At 40.2% G+C, this 26427-nt stretch overlaps 1 protein-coding gene across 2 annotated transcripts in view; it reads left to right on the top strand.

Moving 5' to 3' along the window:
- SETDB2 (SET domain bifurcated histone lysine methyltransferase 2) overlaps positions 1-26427 on the top strand; it is a 38979-nt gene that overhangs the window by 4944 nt on the left and 7608 nt on the right. Inside the window, exons 3-13 of one of the 2 annotated variants that reach the window (XM_063428731.1) lie at positions 2816-2941; positions 7342-7407; positions 10995-11076; positions 11679-12239; positions 15110-15229; positions 17215-17384; positions 18269-18485; positions 21802-21910; positions 22412-22487; positions 23373-23632; positions 25779-25867. In XM_063428731.1, the coding sequence (XP_063284801.1) occupies positions 2816-2941; positions 7342-7407; positions 10995-11076; positions 11679-12239; positions 15110-15229; positions 17215-17384; positions 18269-18485; positions 21802-21910; positions 22412-22487; positions 23373-23632; positions 25779-25867 (1876 nt within the window). Of the gene's footprint in view, positions 1-2815; positions 2942-7322; positions 7408-10994; positions 11077-11678; positions 12240-15109; positions 15230-17214; positions 17385-18268; positions 18486-21801; positions 21911-22411; positions 22488-23372; positions 23633-25778; positions 25868-26427 lie in introns of those variants that run through there. The other variant, XM_063428738.1, reaches the window with a different exon arrangement.

Genomic DNA, 26427 nt, shown 5'->3' with positions numbered 1-26427 from the left:
GATTTTGATTCAATGGGCTGCTAATGCTTCCTAATGCTTGGTACAGGTCCGTCAGGTTACAACTTGTACTTTGTTACATAATTGTACAAAACAGAAGCAGTTTTCAACAAAAAGTGCTCAAGACGGGGGTGATTCATTTATATATTTGATATCGATATATTTTCCAGTCTTGTCAAGGTGGCTACTGCTGCTTGACGTATGGAAAAACACAATTTCCTTAACAGTGCATTTTTCTTTCCCCTGGTTTCATCATTTCCACAGCATATCTTTTCCACCCAAAGGACTGATAAAGACACAGGAGTACAGAGTCAGTGGGTGCTATCTTTCACTTTGCAATAGGAAATATATGGTAAAAAAAAAAAAAAGTGTTTATTATTTTTTTTTTTTTAAACTTTTCTTTTCTCATGGAAATTGTAGATGGCATTGCAAGGGATTTATTTTTACCAAGCATTTCCATTTTGGTTGCTAAATGTCTATAGCAGAGGTAGGCAACCTACGGCACTAGTGCCATGCACGGCACTCGAGGTGTCTTTGCACGGCACTCAAGGCTGCTAGAGACAAATAGGCTCTGGCCTATCAGGAGTCCCAGTAAAACTTCAGATATCTGCTAATCCGAAAAGGTGGTGAAGGACAATCCTCAATTTATGCATTGCAGCACGTAGAGGAAGTGATCTCAGATCACTTCCTCCCAGCACTTGTGAATAGGAATCCACACTGTAGTAGAGCAGCTCGCAGTTGCTGTTGCAGCTCCTGTCCTTGACCTGTACCTGGCCGGTCTGGTCCCCACTGGAACCCAGGGAAGCCACCCAGACTGCTAGATATACACAGGAATGCAGAATCCTGCATTCCTGTGTGATCCCTCATACAAATAGTACGGACAGCCCACACACAAACATACACATAATCTGCACAAACGCAACACCACTAACAATCCACATACACAACCCCACATGCAGTCTCTCACATGTAATACCTCAAACAGCCCCCACACATACTACCAAACACACAATGTGACATATCCATTCACACAATTCCAATGTATCATACACAATACCTTAAACTACTCATGAACATATACAATAGAATAGCTAATATACGCAGGGCCTTCTTTAACGTGGGGCAAACTGGGCAGCTGCACCGTGAGCCCCGCTGGCCTCAACTATTTCTAACCCCCGGCCGGTAATCCGCACACTAAGGAGGCCCACCGGGTGGCCGGTGCACAAAGGGCCACACGGTGGGCTTCTGTCAGCAGGGTCCCGGTGGCGCACTGAGGCGCTTTAACAGCGCGAGCGGGCCCCTTGCTTTTTGGCAACAGGCTGGGAGGAAGTGACGGCCGTGCATCACTTCCTCCCACAAAGAGAGGAGCGTGCGGGAAAGAAGAGTAGGCAGAGTGGAGGGGGGCTGGCCGAGAGAGCCCAACTCCCAACACCTTCAGCCACCAGCAGGAAAGGTAGCAAACTGGAGGGTGGGTTTAAAAGTGTAATTTTTGTGTGTGTCAGTATATCTGTATGTGTGTATGTCTGTGTCAGTATGTCTGTCAGTGTGTGTGTTAGTATGTCTGTGTGTGTCAGTATGTGTGTGTCGGTATATCTGTGTTTGTCAGTATGTCAGTGTGTGTGTGTCAGCATGTCTGTGTCAGTATGTCTGTCTGTGTGTGTGTCAGTATATCTGTGTGTCAGTATATCTGTGTATGTGTCAGTATGTTTGTGTGTCAGTATATCTGTGTGTGTGTCAGCATGTCTGTGTGTGTGTGTGTTAGTATGTCTCTGTGTGTGTGTCAGTAAATCTGTGTCAGTATATCTGTGTGTGTGTGTCAGTATGTCAGTATGTCTGTGTGTGTGTTTCAGTGTGTATATATCTCTGTGTGCATGTATATGTGCATACATCTCAGCATTCACACACTAACACTACACACAAATACACCCCTACATTCAAATTTCAACACTATGTACAAACACATGTCTGTGTTACACACCAAAATTATATGTAAATACACCCCTGAATTCAAAAACCAACACTACACAAATACATGCTTGCAGTCACGCCAACACCACATACAAACATATTCCATACAAAAACCTGTTTACATTCAAACACACAAAAACCGCTTAGTGCTAAGACCTGGAAACATGGGTAAATGGTAGAGCTCCAGCTGTCAATGCATTACTGGAGTTGCACGACAGATGGGGATCTACCTTTTAATCACTCGTGCAACAGGGAGGCCCAAAAACATTATTGCACCTCTCTACTTTAGGTCCGCCACTGCGTTGAGGTGGAGGACGTGATTGCACGCCTGGGGAGGGGGGACAGGGTCCAGGGGGCCCCAAACAAATGCTTTGCCCAGGGTCCAGTCAATATTAAAGACGGCCCTGCATATACGCACAAATACAACGATACATAGCAATTACAGTAAAAATAACACAAGCAGGATACGGCACCATACACACCTCATTTAAAAAAAACTAGGACCGGCACGCTACGGGACATCACAATCCGATATCGGCACAGTGCTGCTAAAAGGTTGCCTACCCCTGGTCTATAGAATAATAAAGTAGTGACTTTCCCTTCCATCTCCCATAGAAGCCAGCTATATCAATAGAAATAACTAGTATTTCTATAGCGCCTTTCTCCCAGTGGGACTCCAAGTACTTTTCAGCGCACACCCTCGGAATTCACCAAATTGAGTTGACCCTGGAATTTGAACCTGTGACCTTGCATTTTTGAACAGGCTTTGTAGTCAGAATTTACCACCTGATCTACCAGACCATATATCAAATTATTTTACAGTTTTCTAAATACTAGTTTGTGTTTGCAGATGAAGCTACAACACTGTGGAGAGAATGGCAGGATGATAATAAACTGGACTTGATATTTGAAGTCATACAGAACAAGATACAGTACCTGTGGCAGAAAATAAAAGATGGGTCAGCGACAAGTCAAGGTGTGTTCCAACAGTGCATGGAGTTGGTATGAAACTTTTACATACTGTACTCTACTTTCACACAGTCACAAAATTACAACATATTCTGTTTCCTAATCCTTTTCTCTGCTTGCCTAATTACCTTAAGGAGGAATTTACAGGGTGCGTTACCTACAATCATAGATGGTCTTCACAGCAAGAGAGCGCAAGTTACCTGGTTCTGTGCAGAGTCATTTCCTGTTTCTCCGCTTCTATTGACTAATCCAGGGCTTGACAAACTTGCTTTGAGTCTAGGGGCCAACTTAAAAAGTTAGGAGCCCGTTGTGTTTTTTTTAAAAAAATATTTAAATAACAAAGCTTTGTTTACAACAATAAAAATACAATACAGCTTCATGTAGTGGTTCTGGTGTCTATAACCTCTCACTGCTGACTTTTCAATGTAAGCGCTGCCTTTTCAGAGAAAGATTACAGCTCCCTTGCCATCGTCTCCATTGAACACAGCTGCCCACCTCAAGAGTGCCCGAAGGTGGCCAATGTTGAACATGTTGACAAACACCCAGTCACCAGGACAATATCCCTAGTCGCCACCTGGGATTTATACCTTAAGTGGAGCGCTATAAAATTATAAGTGGGGTGGCTTACCCCTTGAAATCTGGATAGAAACGTGTACGTTTCTATCAAAATTTCGAGGGGTAAGTCACCCTACTTATAATTTTATAGAACTCCACTTAAGGTTTTCTTGTACCACTTGTTGTTTTTTGTATAATTGTGTGTAAAGGGAAGTGTATTCCACACTAGTGTATAGAGCTGCTAATATTGTTTCAATAAAAGCACTTTTTTTGTAACACACTATCTCCCAAAAGGAGATTCTGTTTTTTGGTCTTCCCACCTGGGATTTGTTGAGCTCTGCTGTAGTGATTGTAGTATCAATCTTTGGTGATTGTGAATGTTATGCCCTGAATTATCTAAGCCGCTACACTAATTATTCAAATTCGTGAGGAAAAAGCAACTTAATGGAACACTCTAAGATCCATAACACTATATGCTTCCTGCATAGGTTAAATTGTTTAGCGTTTCCTGGTTCCTGTCTTCCTGCACATGATAGCTTAATACTGGAATTTCTAATGTCTAATTTTTTACGAATTTCCAAGCAGCATTCATCACATATGGGTAGTAACCCATTCCTGTCTACCAGGACAGGTAGCGTTGAAAAGGTTAAAAATCAAAATGCAGTCCCCACCCCCAGTCTTCTTCTCTCCTAGCCTTGTAAAGGGCAAGTCCACCATGAACTCCCCAGGAAAGGATCAGCTAATAGAAGTATATAGGTTTTATTTATTTATTTTTGCTGTGCAAGAAAAATTATAATAATCACATGATAAAATATTGTATAAATAAATCTCAGAAACTGCAAATGTTTTTTTTAATATTCAGTAAAGAGGCCCAATTGACATGTCTAAAGCTACATCCGAAAAAGTTAGAGATTGTTATACATGCATATCGGATAAGTATAGTTTAAGTAAGGTTTATTTTTTTAATCAATAGTAGATGGAGAGGGAAATCTTGACTGCTGCTTGGACTATAGAAAAGGAAATTGTAGTTGTTTCCAAGCAGCAGTCTTAACAAACGGGGCGTAGCAGGATAAAACACAGGGTGGGAACAATCTCACCTAGAAAACACACCATACCTGAGCCTGTTGATTATGGCTCCTGAATCACAAACAATACCATCTCCACCTGATGGGACTGTTAACTTTATTAATTCTGTAACACTAGTATTAAACTGTAAGTTAGTACCTTTATTTGTATCTGTGTGTTGAGAAAAGACACAGTTGGTAATGTGCTTACCCAGAGCTCAAAATCAAAATGTGACCTACAACATATTTGTATAAATAAGCACATAAACAGACATAACACCAAGATTTGGAGGTATCTTATATGCTGGCATAGCCTTCCAGCTGAAGTGGTAGAGGTTAACACAGTGAAGGAGATTAAAGGATCACTATAGTGTAAGGAAAACAGCGATTTTCCTGACACTATAGTACCCTGAGGGTGCCCCCACCCTCAGGGTCCCCCTCCCGTGATGCTGAAGGGGTTAAAACCCCTTCAGCAGCTTACCTTATTCCAGCGCCGGGCTCACTCAGCGCTGGTGACCTCTCCTCCCCCACTAGAGGCTGTCTTAACCCCAAAATGTGAACTGCTATGTTTGCATGTGAAGGGTTAAAACCTGAGGGACATTGTACCCAGACCACTTCATTGAGCTGAAGTGGTCTGGGTGACTATAGTGTCCCTTTTAAGCATGCGTGGGATAGGTATAAGGCTATCCTAGCTATAAGATAAGGCCAGGGGCTAATAAAAGTATTTAGAAAATTAGGCAGAATAGATGGGCTGAATGGTTCTTATCTGCCATCACATTCTATGTTTCTCTACGGTTTTTAGAATATAGAAGGGCAATTGCCGTTCACATTTTCACTGGTGGCTACTTAACAGACATAGCATATTGATTAATATAGCCCAATTAATTATAATCTATAGACTGTGTAAGCTTGTTTGAGCAGGGTCCTCTTCAACCTATTGTTGCTAAGTTTTCTTGTAATTGTCCTATTTATAGTTAAATTCCCCCCTCTCATAATATTGTAAAGCACTATGGAATTTATTGGCGATATATAAATGGCAATATTAATACAAATATATATATATTAATTTAATATAGCCCAGTTCATGCCAGAACCAAAATATATAACAAGATAGACTGCTATAAATCCCTGATTAACATGCAGGCTACTGGCAAGTTCTATGAAACTAGGACCCTAAGCAAACCATTAGCATGGCTTGTCTCACAACTAGCCAAAGAGAGATTTGCATCTTGGATACTTTCAACATATGTAGAAAACCCTTATGAATAAATGTAGGAAAATTAATATTGGAACGTACAATTGGGCCCCCTATTGTTTAAGCTAAGAATAGAGACATGGAGAAAGTGGATTACCCCTGGAAGGGGATTGAGTTTTTAATTACCTTTTATAAACTGGGCCACTACCAATTTGTGATGGCTGCCACTTGGCCTATAGAAAAGTACATTTACCATAAATAAACCCCACCACCCCAAAAGAAAGGTTTTTGTCTTCATTTTAATTCTTGCTTGGCCTCTCTCTATATATAATGCATTAAAAATGTCTAATGCAGCCTGACATGTCTCTTTAAAGGGTTACTCTAAGCAACAAAACAAGTTTTGCTTAATGAAGTGGTTTTGGGGTATAAATAACCTTTTAAGGCTTACAAACCAATCCACAGATTTGTAGTACTGCAACATTTGGGCCTACACTTGTGCCATCCCTGGATGATGAATCTATAGATCAGTGAAAGCTCTACGGTTATTGTGGACTAAAGCACTTGTGATGCTAATGCAGCCAATGGCATGCTTGGAATACTTGGACTTGTACTAGTATCACCACAGCTTGAGAGCTTCTTGCTGTTTAACGCAAATTTTATAGACTATTCAATTGATCTAAACATGCAGCACTATCGGTAGACGGGCGTTTAAAAGAGATGGCCATTGTCAAACCAGGAAGCTCTGGTTCCAACAAAACTGTGACATCAGGAAGAAGGAACATGAGAAAGTGGATATATACCAAGGACTGAACGAAGCGCTAGAAAGGTTGTGGAAGTGAAGGCAGTAATAGTTGTGATAGGAGCACTCGGGGCTGTGACCCCCAAGTTGGGGGGAGTGGTTTCAACAGATTCCTGTTGGGACATATGAGATCGCTGTCCAGAAGACTGCAGTTCTAGGAACAGCTAAGATATTGTGGAGGACCCGAGAATGAGTAATACGCTCAAAAATATATACATACCACCCAGGAGGGTTTAGCAAATCCCTTTTTATAAAAAAAAAAAAATATATATATATATATATATATATATATATATTTTTTTTTTTTTCTATCAACCTCAAGCTGAAATTTCTTAATCGATATCCCCCCTGTGGCCCGTGACAAAGGGGAGGAGAGGGGGCACTATAGGGAGCTACAGTGCCAGGAAACCAACTTTGGTTTATTTGCACTATAGCTTCCCTTTAAATTCCTCGCACAATATTTTCAAGGTAGTCTGAGTGGTTTAATGAAAGTATCTCTCTCCTTCTTTAAAAGGGATACACAAAATATACATGTATGAATCGCAGAAAACATCCAGCAACTGAATATTCTTAAAAATAAAAACATTTCCAAATTATATATATACAACAATTCCTGTAGAGTTTAATGGTGACTTCTATAAGTAAATCATTTGAAAAGGTTTTATTTCTAACCGTATTGAATCATTTGGAAAACGTATTCAATCGTGGCATATGTCAGAAAAAAATGGTTTGTTTTTGCTTTTTAACTTACTACTAATTTGTTTAATTTTTTTAGTTGTTTGTTTTTGTTTTAGAATATCTGAGAGCTGCGCTTCTTGCAAAATTCACAGATTTGGGGGACACAAAAGCCTTCCATTATGGTATGTAATCCGGTTTTGTTACATTATTGAATGTTTTGGGTTCATGCTTTCCTGGTTGAGTTCTAAGTTTTTGTCTGACTTTGAATTAGCAGAATTACCAACACACCGCTTGCTTTTAGCAGGGTCAAAAGTTTTCTACTGTTCTTTGTACTCAAATTACTTCAGTAATTTTTCCATTAGAGGTGACCTTGGTAATATGTTTGCAAGTAATCCCGCCTCTCCACCCCCTTGTTCAGGCAAACTGACTTCAATTTTAGTTTGCTGTATTAATCTACACAAAATCACTGGAATTGTATATATTTAAAGGACCTCTCAAGGCACCCACACAACTTTGTCTAAATGTGTGCAGTGGCCCTGTCCTTAAAATTCTTCAATTGAACCATTTTGTAGAAATTTTCATTAGAGTTGAATACGCCTCTGCTTTCACTGTGACGAAAAGGTCAGACTCTGTTAAATGCCGTTTGATCTCATCATGCATTCCATGATGATCTAGAACAGGCATAGGCAACCTTCGGCACTCCAGATGTTTTGGACTACACCTCTCATGATGCTTTGCCAGCATTATGGAGGATGTAGTCCACAACATCTGGAGTGCAGAAGGTTGCCTACCCCTGATATAGAACATCCTTAGATTAGCTTATTATTTTATAATATGGAAGAGTCAGTGCTTCCCTATGAGAAGAATGTTATTGCATGAGCACAGCATTTGCCACTCACAAGCTTCTTGTCTGTAATGCTTCTCTATGAGAAGCACAAGATAAGTCCACAGACCAGCTGCAAGGACTGTGACCCAGTCCTGGAAAAGGGGTAAGTAAAACCCTTTATTTACGTTCTTTTTATTTAATTGGAAGGGCTCAAATCTCAATAGGGAGCGTTGGTAATGCCTGTTTGCATTTCTAGCACTATAGTGTTTTTTTAAGATATGCTCTTGCCAGAATCTAACATCTATGTATACCAGGCTTTGCAGCTTCACTGATTACTAGAACCTAGCCTCTTCTTACACCATTGAGCCACTCAATAACTATCAACCTACTATTTAACATCAGTTTTATTTACTTGTTTTATTCATGAAAGTTGTATTTAAGGAGGGTATGCCATAGAGCAGCAGCAACAAAGTAAAGCATTATTTATTTTTTCTTTCTCACACTGAGTGTCTTTAATTTTTTTTATTTTATTTATATAACCAGAAGCATCTAAGTTACTATGGTAGGCTATAACTGGTTTATGTACGTGTTCAACAAGGACTAGCTCAGTGATGGTTAATCTGTACCACTAGTGCTTTCGTGCACTGGTGTTTGTGATGCCTGACATTCTCATTTAGCTAAAATAATAAAGGTCCAGACAAACCTTGGTTCAAGACAGGTACTTTATTAAGAACCACAGCAGCAACGTTTCGACCCCAAAAGGTCTTTGTCAGCTTGACAAAGACCTTTTTAGGGTCGAAACGTTGCTGCTGTGGTTCTTAATAAAGTACATGTCTTGAACCAAGGAGTGCCTGGACCTCTATTATTTTATACATTTTTGGAAATCTGGTGTTTGATTCCAGTTCAGCAAGCACCCTGGCTCAGATTTATGGGAGTGAGTGCAGTTCCACACACATTACTAAATAATTCTCATTTAGCTGTCTAAACATATGTTTCTACTTGTGATGTAATGATGAGGTGGAGTTACAGTAAATTTAAATATTTATTTTTCTAACTTTTCCAGCCATAAGGAATAGTGCAGTTTACAGGGGCGCTCTTGGCTCCATACCCCTTGCATGGATTATAAGTCAGTGATAGAATAACTAAGATAAAGTGGTCCAGCCTGTGACCAGGCCCTGGAGTTCTGCCTGTCAGAGCCCCGGGACACATGGTCTGCTGTAGAACTGCTATTATGGATTGCTCCGGTGAATGCGTGGGGCATTTTAATTTGAGGTTGTCCCTCATTGATTCTTGCACGAGACTCTGTTCTAGTTACATCTAGCTTTAAAGGGACACTATAGTCACCAGAACAACTTCAGCTTAATGTAGTTGTTCTGATGAGTATAATCGCTCCCTTTAAGCTTTTTTTATGGAAAAGGCAGTGCTTGCATTGCCCCTAGGGACACCTCCAAGTGGCCACTCCGTAGATGGCAACTGGAGGGGCTTCCTGACTCAGGGCTGCACAGTAGGCAGCTCTGCCGTTCAGCATCCCCACGCTCTGCATAGACACTGAATTTTCCTCATAGAGATGCATTGATTCAATGCATCTCTATGAGGAGGTCCTGATTGGCCAAAACTGCATTTGGCTCCGTCCAATCCAATGCTTTCCCCTAGGGGAAATTGGCAAAGGATTGGCAAAATATCGGCCATTTTGATGTCACAAAGGGCGCTTGAAATAAGTTGATTTTTTAAAAAAAACTTTTATAGGGGGGGCTAAAGGGGGAGGAAGGGAGCAAGCTGTCTAAACGGTGGGTTTAGCACTCTAGGGTCAGGAATACATCTTTGTGTTCTTGACTCTATAGTGATCCTTTTAACCCCTTAATGACACAACTTCTGGAATAAAAGGGAATCATGACGGAATATATCCGTCGTCTGTCCTTAAGGGGTTAAGTTTTCATGTTGTTTAGAATGTTTTTTAAAAAATTTTTTGTTGTAGTTTTTTTTTTATTTTTTTAAATATTTTATTTGTGGATAAAGCGTTCGACAAGTACAGAAATACAGATATGACGAGGTACGATGTAACCATCACGATTATACAGTCGGAATCTTTAGTTTTGGTATTTGTTCCGTGTGTCCCCTGTTCTACTTGGTCTTATGTTCCTGCTTGTCTAGGTGCTGTTGGCTTGCTGTATTTTATAGTTTTTATCTGTTATAATACATCACAATATCAATACTGTTAAAACTGTGTAACAAAACTTTTCGACGCTGATTATGGAGGCTCATATTGTCATCTACCTCTCTGGTCAGGCCTGTAGCTCTCATGGCCCCTCCTCCCCACGGCTACTGCCAGGCTGGGGCAGGTCCCGTCTAGTGTATATTCTCAACGTTTAGTGTCGGCCTGTGGGCATTAACCTTACCAGAAAGGCAGAGAAGAGCGAGCGGGAAAGAGAATAGAAAAAGGGGGGTGAGAAGTCAAGAGGGGATGGGGAGTTTTCACCGAGCCGGAGGGCGGCGCTGCCGCTGCATGGGTTGTGAGTGGTTCCTTTGGGATTGGGACCCTATGTGGGCCTATCCCTTGGTGGGGTGGAGTGGGGTCAGGCGTTATCTATCTGTAAGGATAGTCCTCAGGCTAGATCGCTAGAGGTCCAGGGCTCCCATAGTTTCTCAAACCGTGACATAGTCCCTCTCACCCTTGCCGTTAGGTTGTCCGGTTGTTGTTTTTTTTTTTTTAAATGGTGTTCCTAATAGTGTTTACTGAAATGTTTTTGGGATGGCGTTATAGTTCAAAAATCTAGTTCAGGGTGCACTGTAAACACTGCATATCTTTCACATTTTCACATACTACAGAAACTAACTGGTATTCTATATGCAAGCAGTTTCTTGTGTAATGGCCATGCGAAAATGTTGTACTATTTAGTGATCTGTATGTTTCACTTTTGCATAATGAATTCATTTTACATACAGGTATGAACACTGAATGTCAATCAAATGACTGTCTTTCACCAACAAGCATGGAGGACCAGTGTGCAGCTTTTAGCTCTGAAAGGTATGTTTAGATTTATTTATTTTGAATCCCCTGTGTACAATGACTTTATTGGTAAAGTAGTACAGTAATATCCTTTAGATCAGGGCTATCCAACCTGCGGCCCCCCAGATGTTGCTGAACTACAACTCCCATGATTCCCAGGATATCTGTTTCATTGAAAGAATCATGGGAGTTGTAGTTCAGCAACATCTGGGGGGGCCACAGGTTGGAAAGGCCTGCTTTAGATATTCCTCCTAACGCTCACATGGTTATTTTTTAAAGTGGAAATTATAATTAACTCAACATGAGCTGACTTGGAGATTTTTTCAGTGTGGCTAATGTGATCTAAATTTTCTAATCCAGTTTGAATTGCTGACAAATCTTACATTTAGTGAATAATTTAAGGGATTATCGGGGTTGAAAAGTCAATTGAGTGCCCAGTTAGCTTGCCATTTTGTTTTCTCTTCTCCTCACCCTCTTTTCTTTTCCAGAATTGCATCTGTTTCTTTCATAGTGCCTTGGAATTAAAATTGTTTTGTCAGAATTAATCTGTATATATTTGGGTTTGTGGTTCTAGCTTTGTATATTAGATGACACTTCTATTTTAAATTTATTTTTCTCAGTGCAACAGGAGATGCTATTCCAGAGCCTGAATGCAATACCAGACCATCATCTGTTCCCAAAGAGACAAACCGTTTTAAGGCTCACCTCTGTGGACCGTCCTGCCTCCTTGACATTAATCCAAACTTCAGCAAAAACAATAACCCGCTCAAGTTCCCACTCTTGTGTCGCTTTCAGAGGAGGCATGCAAAAACAAATTGCATCTCGAGGCCACTGGATGTCACCTACAAAGCTCCTTGTGGGAAAAGCCTCCGAAGCTTTAAGGAGGTGCGTTCTTACCTCTTTGAAACACAGTGTCACTTTTTATTTTTGGACTGTTTTTCTTTTAACACTTATCTCCAATTGGACCGAAATTCATTTAACCGCAGCAATTTTCTTGCTGAAGACTTTGACATCAGCAAAGACGCAGAGTCCATTCCAGTTTCCTTCTGCAATGAAATCGATAGCACCAGACCATCCAATTTTAAATACAGAAAATCTTCCTGGCCACACGGATACTCAATCAATAACTTCACAGACATATTTGTTGACTGTTGTAACTGTACAGATGGCTGTGTTGACATGTAAGTTACTGTCCTTGTAGAAAAAAAATATTACCTATAATAAATGCTCTGCACTCTCACAACCCTATAATTACTTCAAGCTCATCCCATTATCTGGTGGTGGTGAATTGCCTATAAATGCCTGATTGTCTTCTTCATAAACTTACTGTAGTTAAACTAAACCCTGCTGAAACATCTTGCTGTTTAAAAGACACTTTGAGCACCATAATCTTTGCAATGGTTGTGACTGGGTGCTGCCTTCTGCTTTTAAGTAGTTTTACAAAGCAGGCTCTCTCCTGTAACTTAAAGGGACACTGTAGGCACCCAGACCACTTCTGCCCATTGGAGTGGTCTGGGTGCCAACTCCCACTACCCTTAACCCTGCAAGTGTAATTATTGCAGTTTTTCATAAACTGCAATAATTACATTGCAGGGTTAACTCCACCTCTAGTGGCTGTCTACTAGACAGCCACTAGAGGTCACTTCCTAGTTTCTAGCACAGGTTTCCTGTGCTAGAGCGTCGCTGGACGTCCTCACGCTGTGTGAGGACCTCCAGCGTCGCTCTATTCCCCATAGGAAAGCATTGAAATGATTTTTCAATGCTTTCCTATGGGGAGAGGTAATGCGCATGCGCGGCATTTCCGCGCATGCACATTAGGTCTCCTCGGCCGGTGAGCGAGATTAGTCTCGCCCACCGGCCGTCGTAATCACCAGGAGGAGCGTCGCGGAGGCGGAGACAGCGGCAAGGGACATCGCCGCTGTCCCAGGTAAGTGACTGAAGGGGTTTTCACCCCTTCAGTAACCGGGGATTGGGGGGTGGGAGGGAGAGGGACCCTCCAGTGCCAGAAAAACGGATCGTTTTTCTGGCACTGGAGTTTGCCTTTAAAGGGTTAATTCCAAAAAATATTGATTGCAACAATGGAGGTAGAGCTAGGCCTGCATGGGAGAAGCTAATTACATCTGTTGCCAGCTTGCTGTATGTACCAACAGATGTAATTTTTGCAGAGAACTGATTGTAGGCTACCCAAGTCAGATGTGCCGGGGGTGCTTCTAACCCCCGACACACAAATGCAGATTTCTTTGTATGTGCAATGTTTCTGCATGGCATGCTGCACAAACAAGGCTTGTACCACCATGACCACTTTAAATCAGCCCGAAGTTTCAATTAATTTCATGTTTGTATAGTCCTTCTAAATCTTGGATGACTTTGACAGGCTGCAATGGCTAAGCAGCTTCAGACACTCACAGCCTGTCAATGTCATCTAAGATTGGACAGATTTGTACAGATAATCACACCTGCAGCTAAGAGGCTTGGCATTGGTTGCCAGGAAAAGCAGCAGGTTTTAAAGTTTAGTTTTTGTCCCCAAGATAGGGGTTAGCACTTAAAAACTACTTGCACCACAAGAACTATAAAATGATGTTGAGATTTTGGTGCTTAGTGACCATTTAAAGGATCACTATAGTGTCAGGAAAACAAAGCGGTTTTCCTGATACTATAGTGCCCTGAGGGTGCCCTCACCCTCAGGGTCCCCCTCCTGTGACGCTGAAGGGGTTAAAACCTCTTCAGCCACTTACCTTATTCCAGCGCCGGGCTCACTTGGCGCTGGTGAACTCTCCTCCCTCTGCTGACGTCAGCGGAGCCGAATGCGCATGCGCGGCAAATGCCGCATGCGCATTCAAAGTGTCCATAGGACACTCTGCGTGATGGAGGCATAATATGCATCCAGCGTTGCAGATGCGCCTCTAGTGGCTGTCCGGAAGACAGCCACTAGAGGCTGGCTTAACCCCAAATGTAAACATAGCTGTTTCTCTGAAATTGCTATGTTTGCATCTGAGGGGTTAAAACCTAAGGGACCTGGCACCCAGACCACTTTATTGAGCTGAAGTGGTCTGGGTGACTATAGTGTCTCTTTAAGGTAGACTTATAAAGTCTTTAAGTTTCAACATTGCACATAAGCCAGCATCCATCAAAATGGCTACACTATAAAACTGACTCGCCACAATGCACCCATCAGCCATTTGTCTAATATGGTCTTTATGCATTTAAGAAGACACTCAAAGCACCATGACCACTACAGATCTAGTGCGATCACACAGTAAATATGCAAACTATTTTACCACTGTTTGACAACTTACTTGGGAAGCCCAGGCACCTCTCCTGCTGGAGAAGCTGGTAGTCTGCAGAATAAACCACAGCTGATCCAGGACCTCATTCATTGGCTGAGAACGAGAGCATTTAGCTGACTGTCTAAAAACACCTCCTACATGGCCCTGATCAGCTTGTAGAGCCAACTGGGTTATCCTTCAGATGAAGACCTGAAGTAAGGGCAGCAGTCTTCAGTGGTTATGGAGCTGGGAGTATTTGTATATTATAAGGAAATACTTCTTAGAAATTACAGTAATTTTTAAACAAGTGTTTTTTTCCTAAAAACAAAAGCATGAGACAAAGTAAATGAAATATATATTTTAATTCTAAGTAGAATATTAAAATTACAAATATCACTCACGGACAGATAGCACGAATAATATTTGTGCAAATCATGTTTTGGCCACAGATCTCCACACCTCTCCCCCCCTCAAAAATACACTGCACTGTTGGTCCACCAAGTCCTTGATACTAGGAATCCAGTGATAAAATCCTCTTGAATATCACTAAACCATTATTTTCAAGCTGTAGATTAATAATCGTTGCTCATCTCTCTGACACAAGACTGAAGTTGATTTTTTTTGTCAAATGTCATCAGTCACATTGTGATTAATATTCTAAGTTGTGAATGTAAAGTGCAATTCTTGTCTAGAGCTGATAAAGATCTTTTTGCATTGTGAAGAGTTGTCAGCAGATTGTCGAATGCTGGTTCACTATATTTTTCACCGAATTGTAATCTCTTCAGATCAAAGTGTGCATGTTTACAGCTGACTGCCAAAGCATACCATGAAAACGCGGAGATGGCAAAAGATGCCAAGACACTTGGATACAAATACAAAAGGCTTCGTTCACCTCTCCCCACTGGGTGAGTTGGGAAATGTGCTAACTTTGTGGTGTAAAGGTATACTATATGGAATAGGATTTAGTATTTGCTCAAATGTATAAGCAGAGCTCGCCTTCTGATTTATTTATTATTTAAATACATTTGTAATAGTTATGAAATTCATAATTGCAACTTTATATATTTTATTCACTGACCGGTGTAATTCTGAGAACTGACGGCTCTCCTCTTGTATAATTATTTTTAAAAATTTACCTTCACTCAGGTTTGTAACTCTCCCCTATACAGATTTTTGTAACACTGCGTGGACATTCTCACCATGGTGTACTAAATGCACTTATTAAATGTCATTTTTACCTACAGACCACTGAACTAAGACAGACTTGATTCATAATCTGTTTTGACTTGAATCCATCAAATGCAATGTGCTGGTATCCTGGGATCAAGATTAGGAAACTGGGTAAATTTAGAGCAGTAATCACAGTGATAGGGCAATCTCTGGGTGCCACTCATGGGTTTATAAAGAAAATGTGGCATTGTATGTGAAATGACCACAAGACCTAGAGCATAGATTACTGTAACACCACCACAATTCCACATTTCAGTCATCCGTTATGCTTTGAAATAGTTATACTGTCCCGTTACACTTTATTTTTTTTCTGTTGCTGGCCTGGTACCCAATTGCGTTAATTTCCACTTTGCAAAGTCTCCTACCTACAGTATAATCTGGTAATGCTATCCTGTGTCATTAATGGGACACACAACTTCACAGCATTCCTGATTGTTCTACAAAGTTCTAGAGTGACCTGAGCAGTGAGCACTAAACAGATATTTGGAATCTCCGTAGTTTACCTTTGTGGGTGCACCCTGCTCTTACGCTGTCCCTATTTTGACCGCTTTGACTAACACCGAGGGAAATGGCAAGTAGCATACACATCTGTCACCTTTTTTACTGTGACTTTTCTCTTTCACAAGGCCACATAGACAGTGTCTAGAGAAGTATGATTTAGGTTTTTGATCCTGTCTGAACAGTTCTTGAGTTTCAAAAACTGCATTTCTTGGAGGGACAATCCTGCCTTTATTTACTGGACTTTCCCAATGTACCTCTTATCTATGGAGCTCTATTCTGTATTTTTGTTGCCACTATACAGATTATTGTGGTGGCGTTAGTAGTGATGAATTTGAAAAATGTATATGTTAAATAAAATATTCACATATTTAATTCTCAAAATCTAAATTTTACTTTAAAATGTGTCAACCTCAGGGAACCTCTGCACCTGTCTTAATTTTCACAAGAATGATTAATCATATGTTAAAATAAGACATTTTTCCCCCTCTCCCTCCGAAAATATGCCATAGCTAATTTTTGAGGGTTGCTCGCTCCTGATATAAGCCCTAATCCGAAAATAAGCCCTAGTCGTTTGCTAATCTAAGTTTGGGGAATTCCATTCGCGAGTAAGCATATCTATGTTCAGTGAGGTTGTCCCGAACATAGATTTGCAGGATTCCGTGCCCTAGTGAACTGGTCTATGTTCGGCGGAATTCCCCCGAACATAGACTTGCTTTCTAGCACGTTTTTCCCTGAAATAAGACTTCCCCCGAAAATAAGCCATAGTGCATTTTTTTTGGGACAAATTAATATAAGACCTGGTCTTATTTTCGGGGAAAGACGGTAGGCATAACCATGATCCTCTGTTAACTTTACAAGTGACATTTTTCAATTCTAGATTCTGAGTTTGTCATCGTAACTGTTAAATGGATGACATTGGATGACTAGTGCAGTTAATATTTTGTTGATTATTCCCCATCCCCTTTTATCTATTTAAATTTGATTGCAAACCTGTGGTGTATACGTTCCTAACTTACAAACCTTAGGACCCGAATGCTGGACAGAATTCCTTCCTCTACACTCCCCCCACAGTGAAGTCACCTCGACTCTAAATATTTCTTTATTTTTATTAAGTCTATAGATAAGCAAGGAAAACTCACCTAAAATATTGTTTTTGCAGATTGTATGAATGTAATTTAACTTGCAAGTGTGACCCGAAGATGTGTCAGAATAGAGTTGTCCAGCATGGCATCCAAGTAAGACTTCAGGTTTTCAAGACAAAAAGTAAAGGCTGGGGTGTCCGCTGCTTGGATGACGTAGACAGTGGGACGTTTGTGTGCACCTATGCAGGTAAATAGAAAGAAAGAAAAATGTGCACATAAACAATGTTCTTTATTACATACTATTATGGAAATGGTGAATCACAGGTGAACATACGTACTTGGAAAAACTTTGTGTCCTCTATTATATGCTGACCAATAGAAACGATAAGTTTATGGAAATTTTTTAAATTGACTGTAGATATTGCCCTTTCTGATACAGAGCTATTTGAAAATGTGAGGATATAAATGTACTTGCTCTGCCTAGAGTGATATCTTTTTAATGGCACTTGTTTGAGCCACTGTAGAAGGAGTCTCACAATAAATGTTTACTACACCCTGTAATTTATACAGGTAGTGTGACTATAACATATAGCCAGAAACTTAATGAAACTAAAAAGGCTAGTTTAAAGGGACACTATCGTAAGTAATCTGGGTGCCTTCCCTCTCCCTTCCCCACATATTTTAGCCCCCCTGGTGTAAAAGATTGCAGTTCTGCTTGCTACATTGCAGGGTTTAATGCCTCTAGTGGTTGTCAGCATGAGGTGCTTATAACGAAAAAGCCAAGTAAAATTTGGCTATTCAAATCACATTTGTATTGATAATGCTATAGTGTACCTTTAAGCGAGCTTCTGATCTACAGGAAACAGCACTTATATAATTAGTACAAACGATTGGTCTGATTCGCAAGGGCAGTTCGTAACTAAAAGTGAAAGATATGTCCTCTCTGCCTAGTCTCTTTAGCAAATACTACTGCCTTCTCATCATGGGGAAAATAGAGCCCTGCTTCAATTCTAAAATTTGAATGTCACATCTTTTTCTTGTAAGGTCAGAACATAAATATACAGCTTGTTTTCATTCTGAGATATTTTCCAGTAAATCGTATTTAATAATGAAATGTTTGCTCCTTTGCAGGTAGAATATTTGTCCGGTCATTTGACACAGAATCCAACAAAATGGCAATAGGTAGCACATTCGATAATGATGAAGGAAACCAAGCAACTGGTGCCTCTTCAATACCTGTAAATCGGAAAAGACATGTTTCTCATTCTGACTCTGAGATCATTCTAATGCATTCAACTCCATGCACAAATCCAAAATCTTTTAGTTCTAGTCAGACCGAAATTAAACGGTAAGTATTGCCCGGTACTTCTGTTTTACATTACATTACACTAAGGACCCATTGTTATGCATAAAAAAATAATTCACAAGACAAAAATAACCTTGACTCTTCATAAATTATTGGTAAGACCACCACCTTAACTAGGCTGTGCAGTTTTGGGTACCTGCAAAAGTGCTATTTAGTGAATAAATATATTCAAGTTAAAATTTAAGTGGAAACAAATACATTTCTTGGTGAGCAGCTACCACACTAAATACAGCAACTGCTAAAAATTTTTGTATTTTTTTTTTTAGTGGAGCACTATGTATCATACAAGTTTAGTGTTATCACATTTAAAACCTTAAAATTTTTTTTTTTTTTTAAATAAGTACTTGTCTTGTTTATGCAAGCACATTCAAACAATTGGGTGTACCTTTTAAAAAAAAAAATATTCTACTTATGCAGCACAAAATCTTTTAACGACATATTATACTATGTGTTTCTATCTTTTGGGTCTGTTACATAAGACTATTTGAGCAAAGACAATACCATACATGAAGGGAGTGGTCGCCTCTATGGACCCACACACCTTTCATACCTGAGCTAAGTTACATAGCCCTGAAAAGTGAGTGTTCCATTTTTCATTTTATTATGTGTTCGAAAAAAGGTTTTTACACTATTGTGTATATATTGTATTTTAAAGGTACATACACCGAATTGTATGAATATACTTGCATAAACAAGTACTTTTTCTATAAAAGGTTTTAGATATGATTAAAATAAATAAATAAATAAATAAACTATTTTGCACTTATATGATCTAGCGCTCCACCATAGTCATTTTTGTGTCGTTTTGGGTACCGATTTTAAAGAAGTATGCTCTTGCAGTAAGATTTTAGTTGGTAGAAAAGGTTAAAAACGTGTTTACTTGCGTAAAACATGACTCAGAGGGGATATTATAACCAAGTGGTTCTTTGGTAATTTGTATATTAATAGTTGTCCAAAAGACAAGAACTCAACCATTTAATCTTCAAGAGAGGAGATTTCACCTAAAGGAAAGGGTTCTTTACAGTAAGAACAACAAGCCTCTCCCTTCCAACTCCCCCCTTCCCCCTTTGAGATGACTCCCCCAAGGGGTATCTATTATTGGCCTGCCCACCTCATATCATGTCATACAATGTCAAGAGTATTGCATCAACTGGTCATTCAGATATGCTTGCACCACCTTCAGGAGCTCTGGTCACACAGGTGACCCTAGTACAGTAAGTCAATTTTAGGGGGAAGTGCTGCCCCGGACATGCAGGACCACACTAAGCTCATAACTACTCGGCTAAACAGGTGGCAGTTGCAACTATAATGTACCGCTCCCTCTCCTTGCACAACATGGAGACACTAGGTGACTCGGGTGGGCAATAGTCCATTATTGGGCTTCATCAGTGGCCATTCCTATACATTGAAGCAAAAACTGTGAAAATTAGAAATCTGAGAACAGATAAAAGCTTAGAGAAACTCTTGGTAAATCCCTGCTCAGGTCTCATATGTTTTTGCTCATTTCAGCTGTTTTCAGGAAAAAAAATGCATTAATTTCCTCAGTGGTTGCCTGCCTTGAAGGGACATTGATCAACAGGTTTGATCTTAACATCACCCTTGACTCACTGATGAATACCTCCAGGGGAGTCTCTGCAATAACACAGGCTTTCCTGAACTCTATTTTGGCAATCTTTTCGGTGTATAGGTCTTGTGAATTGCTGGCATGCGCTGCGCCCAGGTAAGATGGACTACTCACTCAACCCCTCCTTGGTCCATATAACCTATAACCCCATTGATTACTTGTTCTTAGCCCAGGAATATCTCCCCAACTCCACTCCACTGAGGTAGGTACCTCATCCTGATCAGACCACTCCCTAGTCTCCTTCCACATTAGTTATCCCCTTTTTTTAAACCCATTGAGAAGTACTGGAGGATAAATGACTCCCTTTTGCTGGACCAGGAGTTGACTACCACAGTTCTTCACGTACAGTGAGAAGAGTTTGAGGAAGGAGAGGAGGTAGAAGAGTTTTTCTGTTGACCGTCTGGGAGGCACAGAAGTGCTTTATTACGGGGCATTTCGAATGACATTCTGAATGTCACAATCCCATCCAGATATAGCAATACTTAGAGACAATATTCTCTTTTAAATGATGCATCGACGACATACGATATTTGGGCCTCTAGGCTCACCCCAACCCTTCCTGACTTATTTTTTTTTTTTTTGTAAATCTTTTTTTATTGAAGATTTTGACAGAAGAAACACATAACAGTAGGGTATATCAGGTGGGACACGCAGGTCACCGACATAGCAAGATCATGAGCATTACTTTTGTGTGACATGCGTTCTCGTGAGGTTCCCATGGGAGGCTTGTGTATCTCTCTGATTGTTTTAGCCTGAGGCCTCTGCATGTGGATTCCCGTATGACCTCATTCCAATTCCGTAGGTGTTATGCAGTTTGCCACCTTTTCACTGGGCTGATTTCATGCATTTGCCTATGTTTTGGGCCTAAGGTCTCTCCCATGTATATTTGGAGCTGCGTCAACCCCGGTAGGATGTGGCCCTTCCTGACTTTAGACACTAAAGTCTAACGCTCAGATTTCGCAAGAGTGAACTCTAGCCCTGCAGGCTAGAGTTCACTCACCACTGCACCACAAGGGATGGCAGCAGCACGGTCCCCCTCCTTACAAAAGGTAAGAAGGGAGGGCGGATATTAACTAAATGGTCCCCCCAGCCCCACACAATACATACACAAAGCACCCTTACACATACACACACAGCACCCTTACATACACACACAGTGCCCTCACACACACCACCCTCACAAACACACACAGCACCCTTACACACACACACAGCGCCCACACAGCACCCTCACACACACACACACACACACACACACAGCAGTGTATGTACGTACATACATACATACATCCATACATACACGCAGCATGTGTGTTTGTGCTTTAGGGTGCACACCCTTATGCAATAGGCTGCGCACGCCTATATCTCCTAGTTTGCTTACTAAATGCTGCTGCATGTTACCACAGTCTTACACCTACTCCCCCTGTAAAGTGGGGTAAGGAGAGAATCTGACTGCCAGTTTTAAGTCGAGAAGGATTTTTTATCAAAACAATTTGTTATTGTAACCTTATGCTTGTGCACAAAGTACTTTTGGAATGGTCTCAATGAATTATTAGCTTTTTATTTTGATTCATTTTGAACAGGAATTGTATTACCTTTATCTATGCAGAGGTAATTTCAATTATTTTATTAAGTAAGGTAAACCATGTTCTTTTTTTTTATTATTTATATCAGAGTTAAAAAGGATGCATCTAAGGAAAGACTTTCAGACTCCGTGCCTATTAAAAGACCTAAAACCAGGACAGCTGTTCTACAAAAACTCAGACGGCAACTCATTGAAGAGGTACATCCATACATTTGGGTGGAAGATGGTCTGCAATTGTTACGCTTGTGTCTTTCTATATGATTATATACTTTATCTTAATATGTTAAAACAAAATACTATGTATTCATATATTGGATACACCAATCCAATTATATCAACATTTTCATTTTATTAACAGAAATATCAAAAAAGAACCAAATAAAGTGTATGTATGATCTCTCATTTAATCCAAATGAAATTTGGAGCCTGAATTACAAAATCTAGACCTTGTTAAATAGTGTGAACAATGTGCAGATATTCCAGTCCGAATTACCTCATATGCAGTCGGATGGTTTTTTCCCTATTAGGACTTTAGAGATTACCGCCGTTTAACTTATTTGGTCTGTGGTCAGATCCACCATATTCAGCTATTTCCAGCTCTTTCTAGTGCAGTCTAACCTTTATTTTTCTATTCTGCAATCTTGAGCACATCCTTGAACTGTTTTTCTCCGTAAGCAGCTTGTCTTATTTCCCACTAAGGGATCCTGCATTCTGCAGAACAGTTCAGATGATGAAGATTTGGTTTCCCCATCTGCTGGGAAGGTGATCCACACAGGTGATTTTTTTAATTAGATTTTTTTTTTTTTTGTTTTACTCTAATCATCATAACCACAACAGCTTTCTGTAGTAGTTATGGTACCACTGCCTCCTGGTTCTGCTCATTAAACAAATACCATTTCAATTTGGAAAGAATTGACATTGCTAATGTCGAAGCATAACTTCCTCATCTGCAATTTGCCAAGTGAGCGGCAAGGCAAGTAGGCACCTGTGGAACCCTTGGTTTGTGTAAAAATGCAGAGGGCAGTAGTGGTTACGGTGCTCAGAATGTCTCTTAACATGTGTTTATTTCCAAGGTATCCTACAAAGAATACACTCTGCAGGGCTTTTTGTGTTTTATATGAAAATATTGTGCTAGCAGAATTACTAACAAATGATTTCAAATACATCTATTTTTAAAATATGTTGTTCAGTTGTTGGCATAAATCTGGCATAAATCTCTATGAATTACTGGATAAGAGTAGTGCAGGCATTTCTCCAGATTGCACAGCGACCATAACACATGGCCTTGCTCCTTTAGCGAGAACTTCTTACTCCATTCTGATGTTGATGTGCTGGCATTGAAACTAGTGTGTTGGAATCTCGGGAAAGGGCTGCCAAGCAGATCTAATGTTGGTGGAAGGAGTAATCAGGAGGTTGTTGTTGTTACATTACTGTAACACCCACAAAGCTACAGCAAGCTAGATAGAAGATAAGTAACCCATTAATGGCGCCTAAATGAAAAGAATAGGTCAATTATCTTAATCATACAATACATATTGTTTTAGTGGCTGTTAAATGTTGAGATGAACAGGTTTGCTGTAAGAGACTTGTTCCAGCTGTTTAAAAAAATAAAATTAAAAAAAAATAGTATTTTGTTATATTTCTTTTGGTTGTATTTCAGACGAATGCGAGGCTGATAATGTGGTACGCGTAGCAGAGACTACAACCAACACGTCAGAAAAGGCTGTAGGGTATATCTCAGATGATAGCAATACATCAATGCTATCTGATATATGTCCATTGGAAACCTCTTCATGTGAGCCAAAAGATGAATCAAGCAAGGCTACTGTTTGTTTGTTGGCTTCTGAAGCTCCATTCTCTGAAGAAAATGAGTATTACTTAGACGCATCAAAAGAAGGGAATGTAGGGCGGTTTTTGAATGTAGGTATAACATGAAGCAATTAATCCGAATCCTGTGTTCTCTGATAATTGTACTTAGAAAGATAAGGGGTTTAATTCTGGGGAAAATGGCCTCCTCCAGTGTGGTCCAATCCACTGCTATTCTTCACAGAGGAGCTGATGCACATGCACAGCAACCATCCAAGCATTGCTATAGGAAAGCACTGTCGTCATTTGACAGGGTTTTACTCTGTGCTACAGAAGTGCCTCTAGTGGCTGTCTACATGAGTGCCACTAGATGTGGCTTTAATCCTGCAATGTAAACCTTATTATTTTTTTTAAATAAATACATTAGATTTGAAAAAAGAACAAACCAACAAGGTCTGGGTGACCATAGTGTCCCTTTAAATGTCCTCTTCTCCCCTCCCTCAAGAGTATAAAAAGAAACTTGCATCTCACTGTCCCTTTGTGCAGGTTTTTTGGTCAGCCTATTATGAATATGTATGAAGAATCTGAAATTCCAGAGTCAATCTCTGGTCACTAATTCAGTCATATGGAGCTTTAGCAAGCAGAGATGAGGTCAGCAGCATGCATGCATGCATACATACACATTAAAGAACCAAAAAACAAAAGAGAAGTGTTGCTCAAATCATACTTAACATCAAATTTGAAGTAAATTCTGAAAAACAAATGCACTATACTGCAGATTATCCTTATTAATTAAATAATATATTAGAAATACATATGTGCGGGAGCCCTATCAACCCTGGCTCTGGGTGAGAAAGGCTCTTCTTTGAGAGGGAATAACTCACACAGCACTCAGGCAGCCAGACTGTGGATTCCAATAGTGGCAATCTTTTTATTTTTTTAAATTTACTTATTTTTTAAACCCCTTTAATATCCATACAGAAGAATAATGTATAGAATGCAAATCAGGGTATAAATGTGAATATTGAATAGTAGTATTAAATGCATATGAATGTATATAAGGACTGATAACCTGAATATAAAGAACTGTACATGATTCCTATTTAGAAGATGGAATTGCCATAAAGGTTTAATATGTAGCAAACTCCCCCCAGCTGCAGAATGGATTTTGACCAATAAGAGAACAGCAGAGGTGGAGTTAAGAGACTTGCACGCTGGAGGAGGGAGAGATGGGCATTGTCTGATGAAGCCCTGAGGAAAAGTGGTGGGCAAGCCACGTCACTGAAACTTCATCGGGAGGTAGAGCTAAGACCCAGCACTCTGCGAAACCCGGGTGTAAAATCTAAAAGTCTGCTTGAATGTGGGATCACTGCTCGTGTATGCCCACCAATGCTGGATGTAAGCAGTTTTAATTGTTTTACCTAATAAAAGGTAAAGTTCTACTGTGCCATTGGAGTTCTTTTTGGTTCTGTCATCCCTACAGCTACTATCTTAAAAAGATTGCCACTATTGGAATCCACAGTCTGGCTGCCTGAGCTGTGAGTTATTCCCTCTCAAAGAGGAGTCTCTCGCCCAGAGCCAGGGTTAATAGGGCTCTGGTACATGTTAGTGTAACCCCCACACATATGTATTTGTAATATATTAATTAATAAGGATAATCTGAACTATAGTGTATTTGTTATTTTTCTCAGAATTTACTACAAATTTGAGAGAGTTTTTTTGTCTATCTCTCCTCCCCCCCCCCCCCCCCCCCCGCTACAAACTGCATCTCAAGGAATACATTTGGGGTCTGTTTTGTGTGACTTTTTTCTTTTTTTTTTTTCTTTGCAAACTTTGTTTTAGAACAAAGTTCTAAGTAAGTGTAAGTATTTGCCTTTGCAAACTGAATAAATATTTTGAAGGTTCAACTAATGTAATCCACTCAACCATTTTCTAATTGTATTGTCTCTTATATTCCTAATGCAAAAAATAATTCTTGTTGTAGGCAAGCTTCTGTATGGTCAGCTTAGATTTATTTAAACCATCCCCTTTAGTTGTCACTTGTTTGCTTATATGGGAGGGAAACAGGCCATTCGCAGTGGGGCAAGACCCAATAAATGATGTATAACTTATAATATCCCCATGTAGAAATGAAAGTATGCACTCTGGGCCATGTTTTTTTATAAATGTTTTAATATGGGTGTAAAGTGTTTAACTGTATAGTGCAAGCAGTGGTATGTATAATATTTATTTAAATAGTTTTTTCTTCTTTTTAATACAGCATAGCTGTTCTCCGAATCTGTTCATACAACATGTATATGTAGAAACACACCACAAACAATTCCCGTGGGTGGCCTTCTTCACAAACAGGTTTGGACCATTCACAGATTTTATACTCTTGCTGTAAAATGTTATTTCAGGATAGCTTTCACGTGCCCTCGTACACATCAGATGACACACAAACCTGTACACATTAATTTAAAAGGACTACCATGACCACTTCAGTAATTTGAAGTGGCACTGCACATACTGCGTTAAAGCTAATTGTGTGGGGGGCGTGGCCGACTGCCGAGACGAACGGACGCATGGAGTAAGAGCTCCCGGTCCGAAACAGCCAAAAGCGTGATTTAAAGCAGCGTTTTCGCCCGACGGACATCCACACCTGGGTGTACTACCCTAACAGAACAAGGCAATGGCCCCTGCGAAGCAAACTAAGCTTACAGACCCGATACGCCATGCTAAAAGAGACCGGCCGCGACCGGCACAAGATGGCGGAGGCGAGGAGCAGGAAACAATGCAGGCCGCAAATACTCACACTGAAGGTGAGGAGCAGCAATACACCGACGCTCCGGTTACAGAAAAGAAATTATTCACCATGTTACAAGACTTCAGGGTGTCCCTGCAATCGGACCTAAAAAAAGCTACGAATG

Source organism: Pelobates fuscus, chromosome 1 (assembly GCF_036172605.1).
Source record: "Pelobates fuscus isolate aPelFus1 chromosome 1, aPelFus1.pri, whole genome shotgun sequence".
Taxonomy (NCBI): Eukaryota; Metazoa; Chordata; class Amphibia; order Anura; family Pelobatidae; genus Pelobates; species Pelobates fuscus.
Note: the sequence above shows the minus strand (reverse complement) of the source record. Positions and strands in the feature narration are given on the sequence as shown.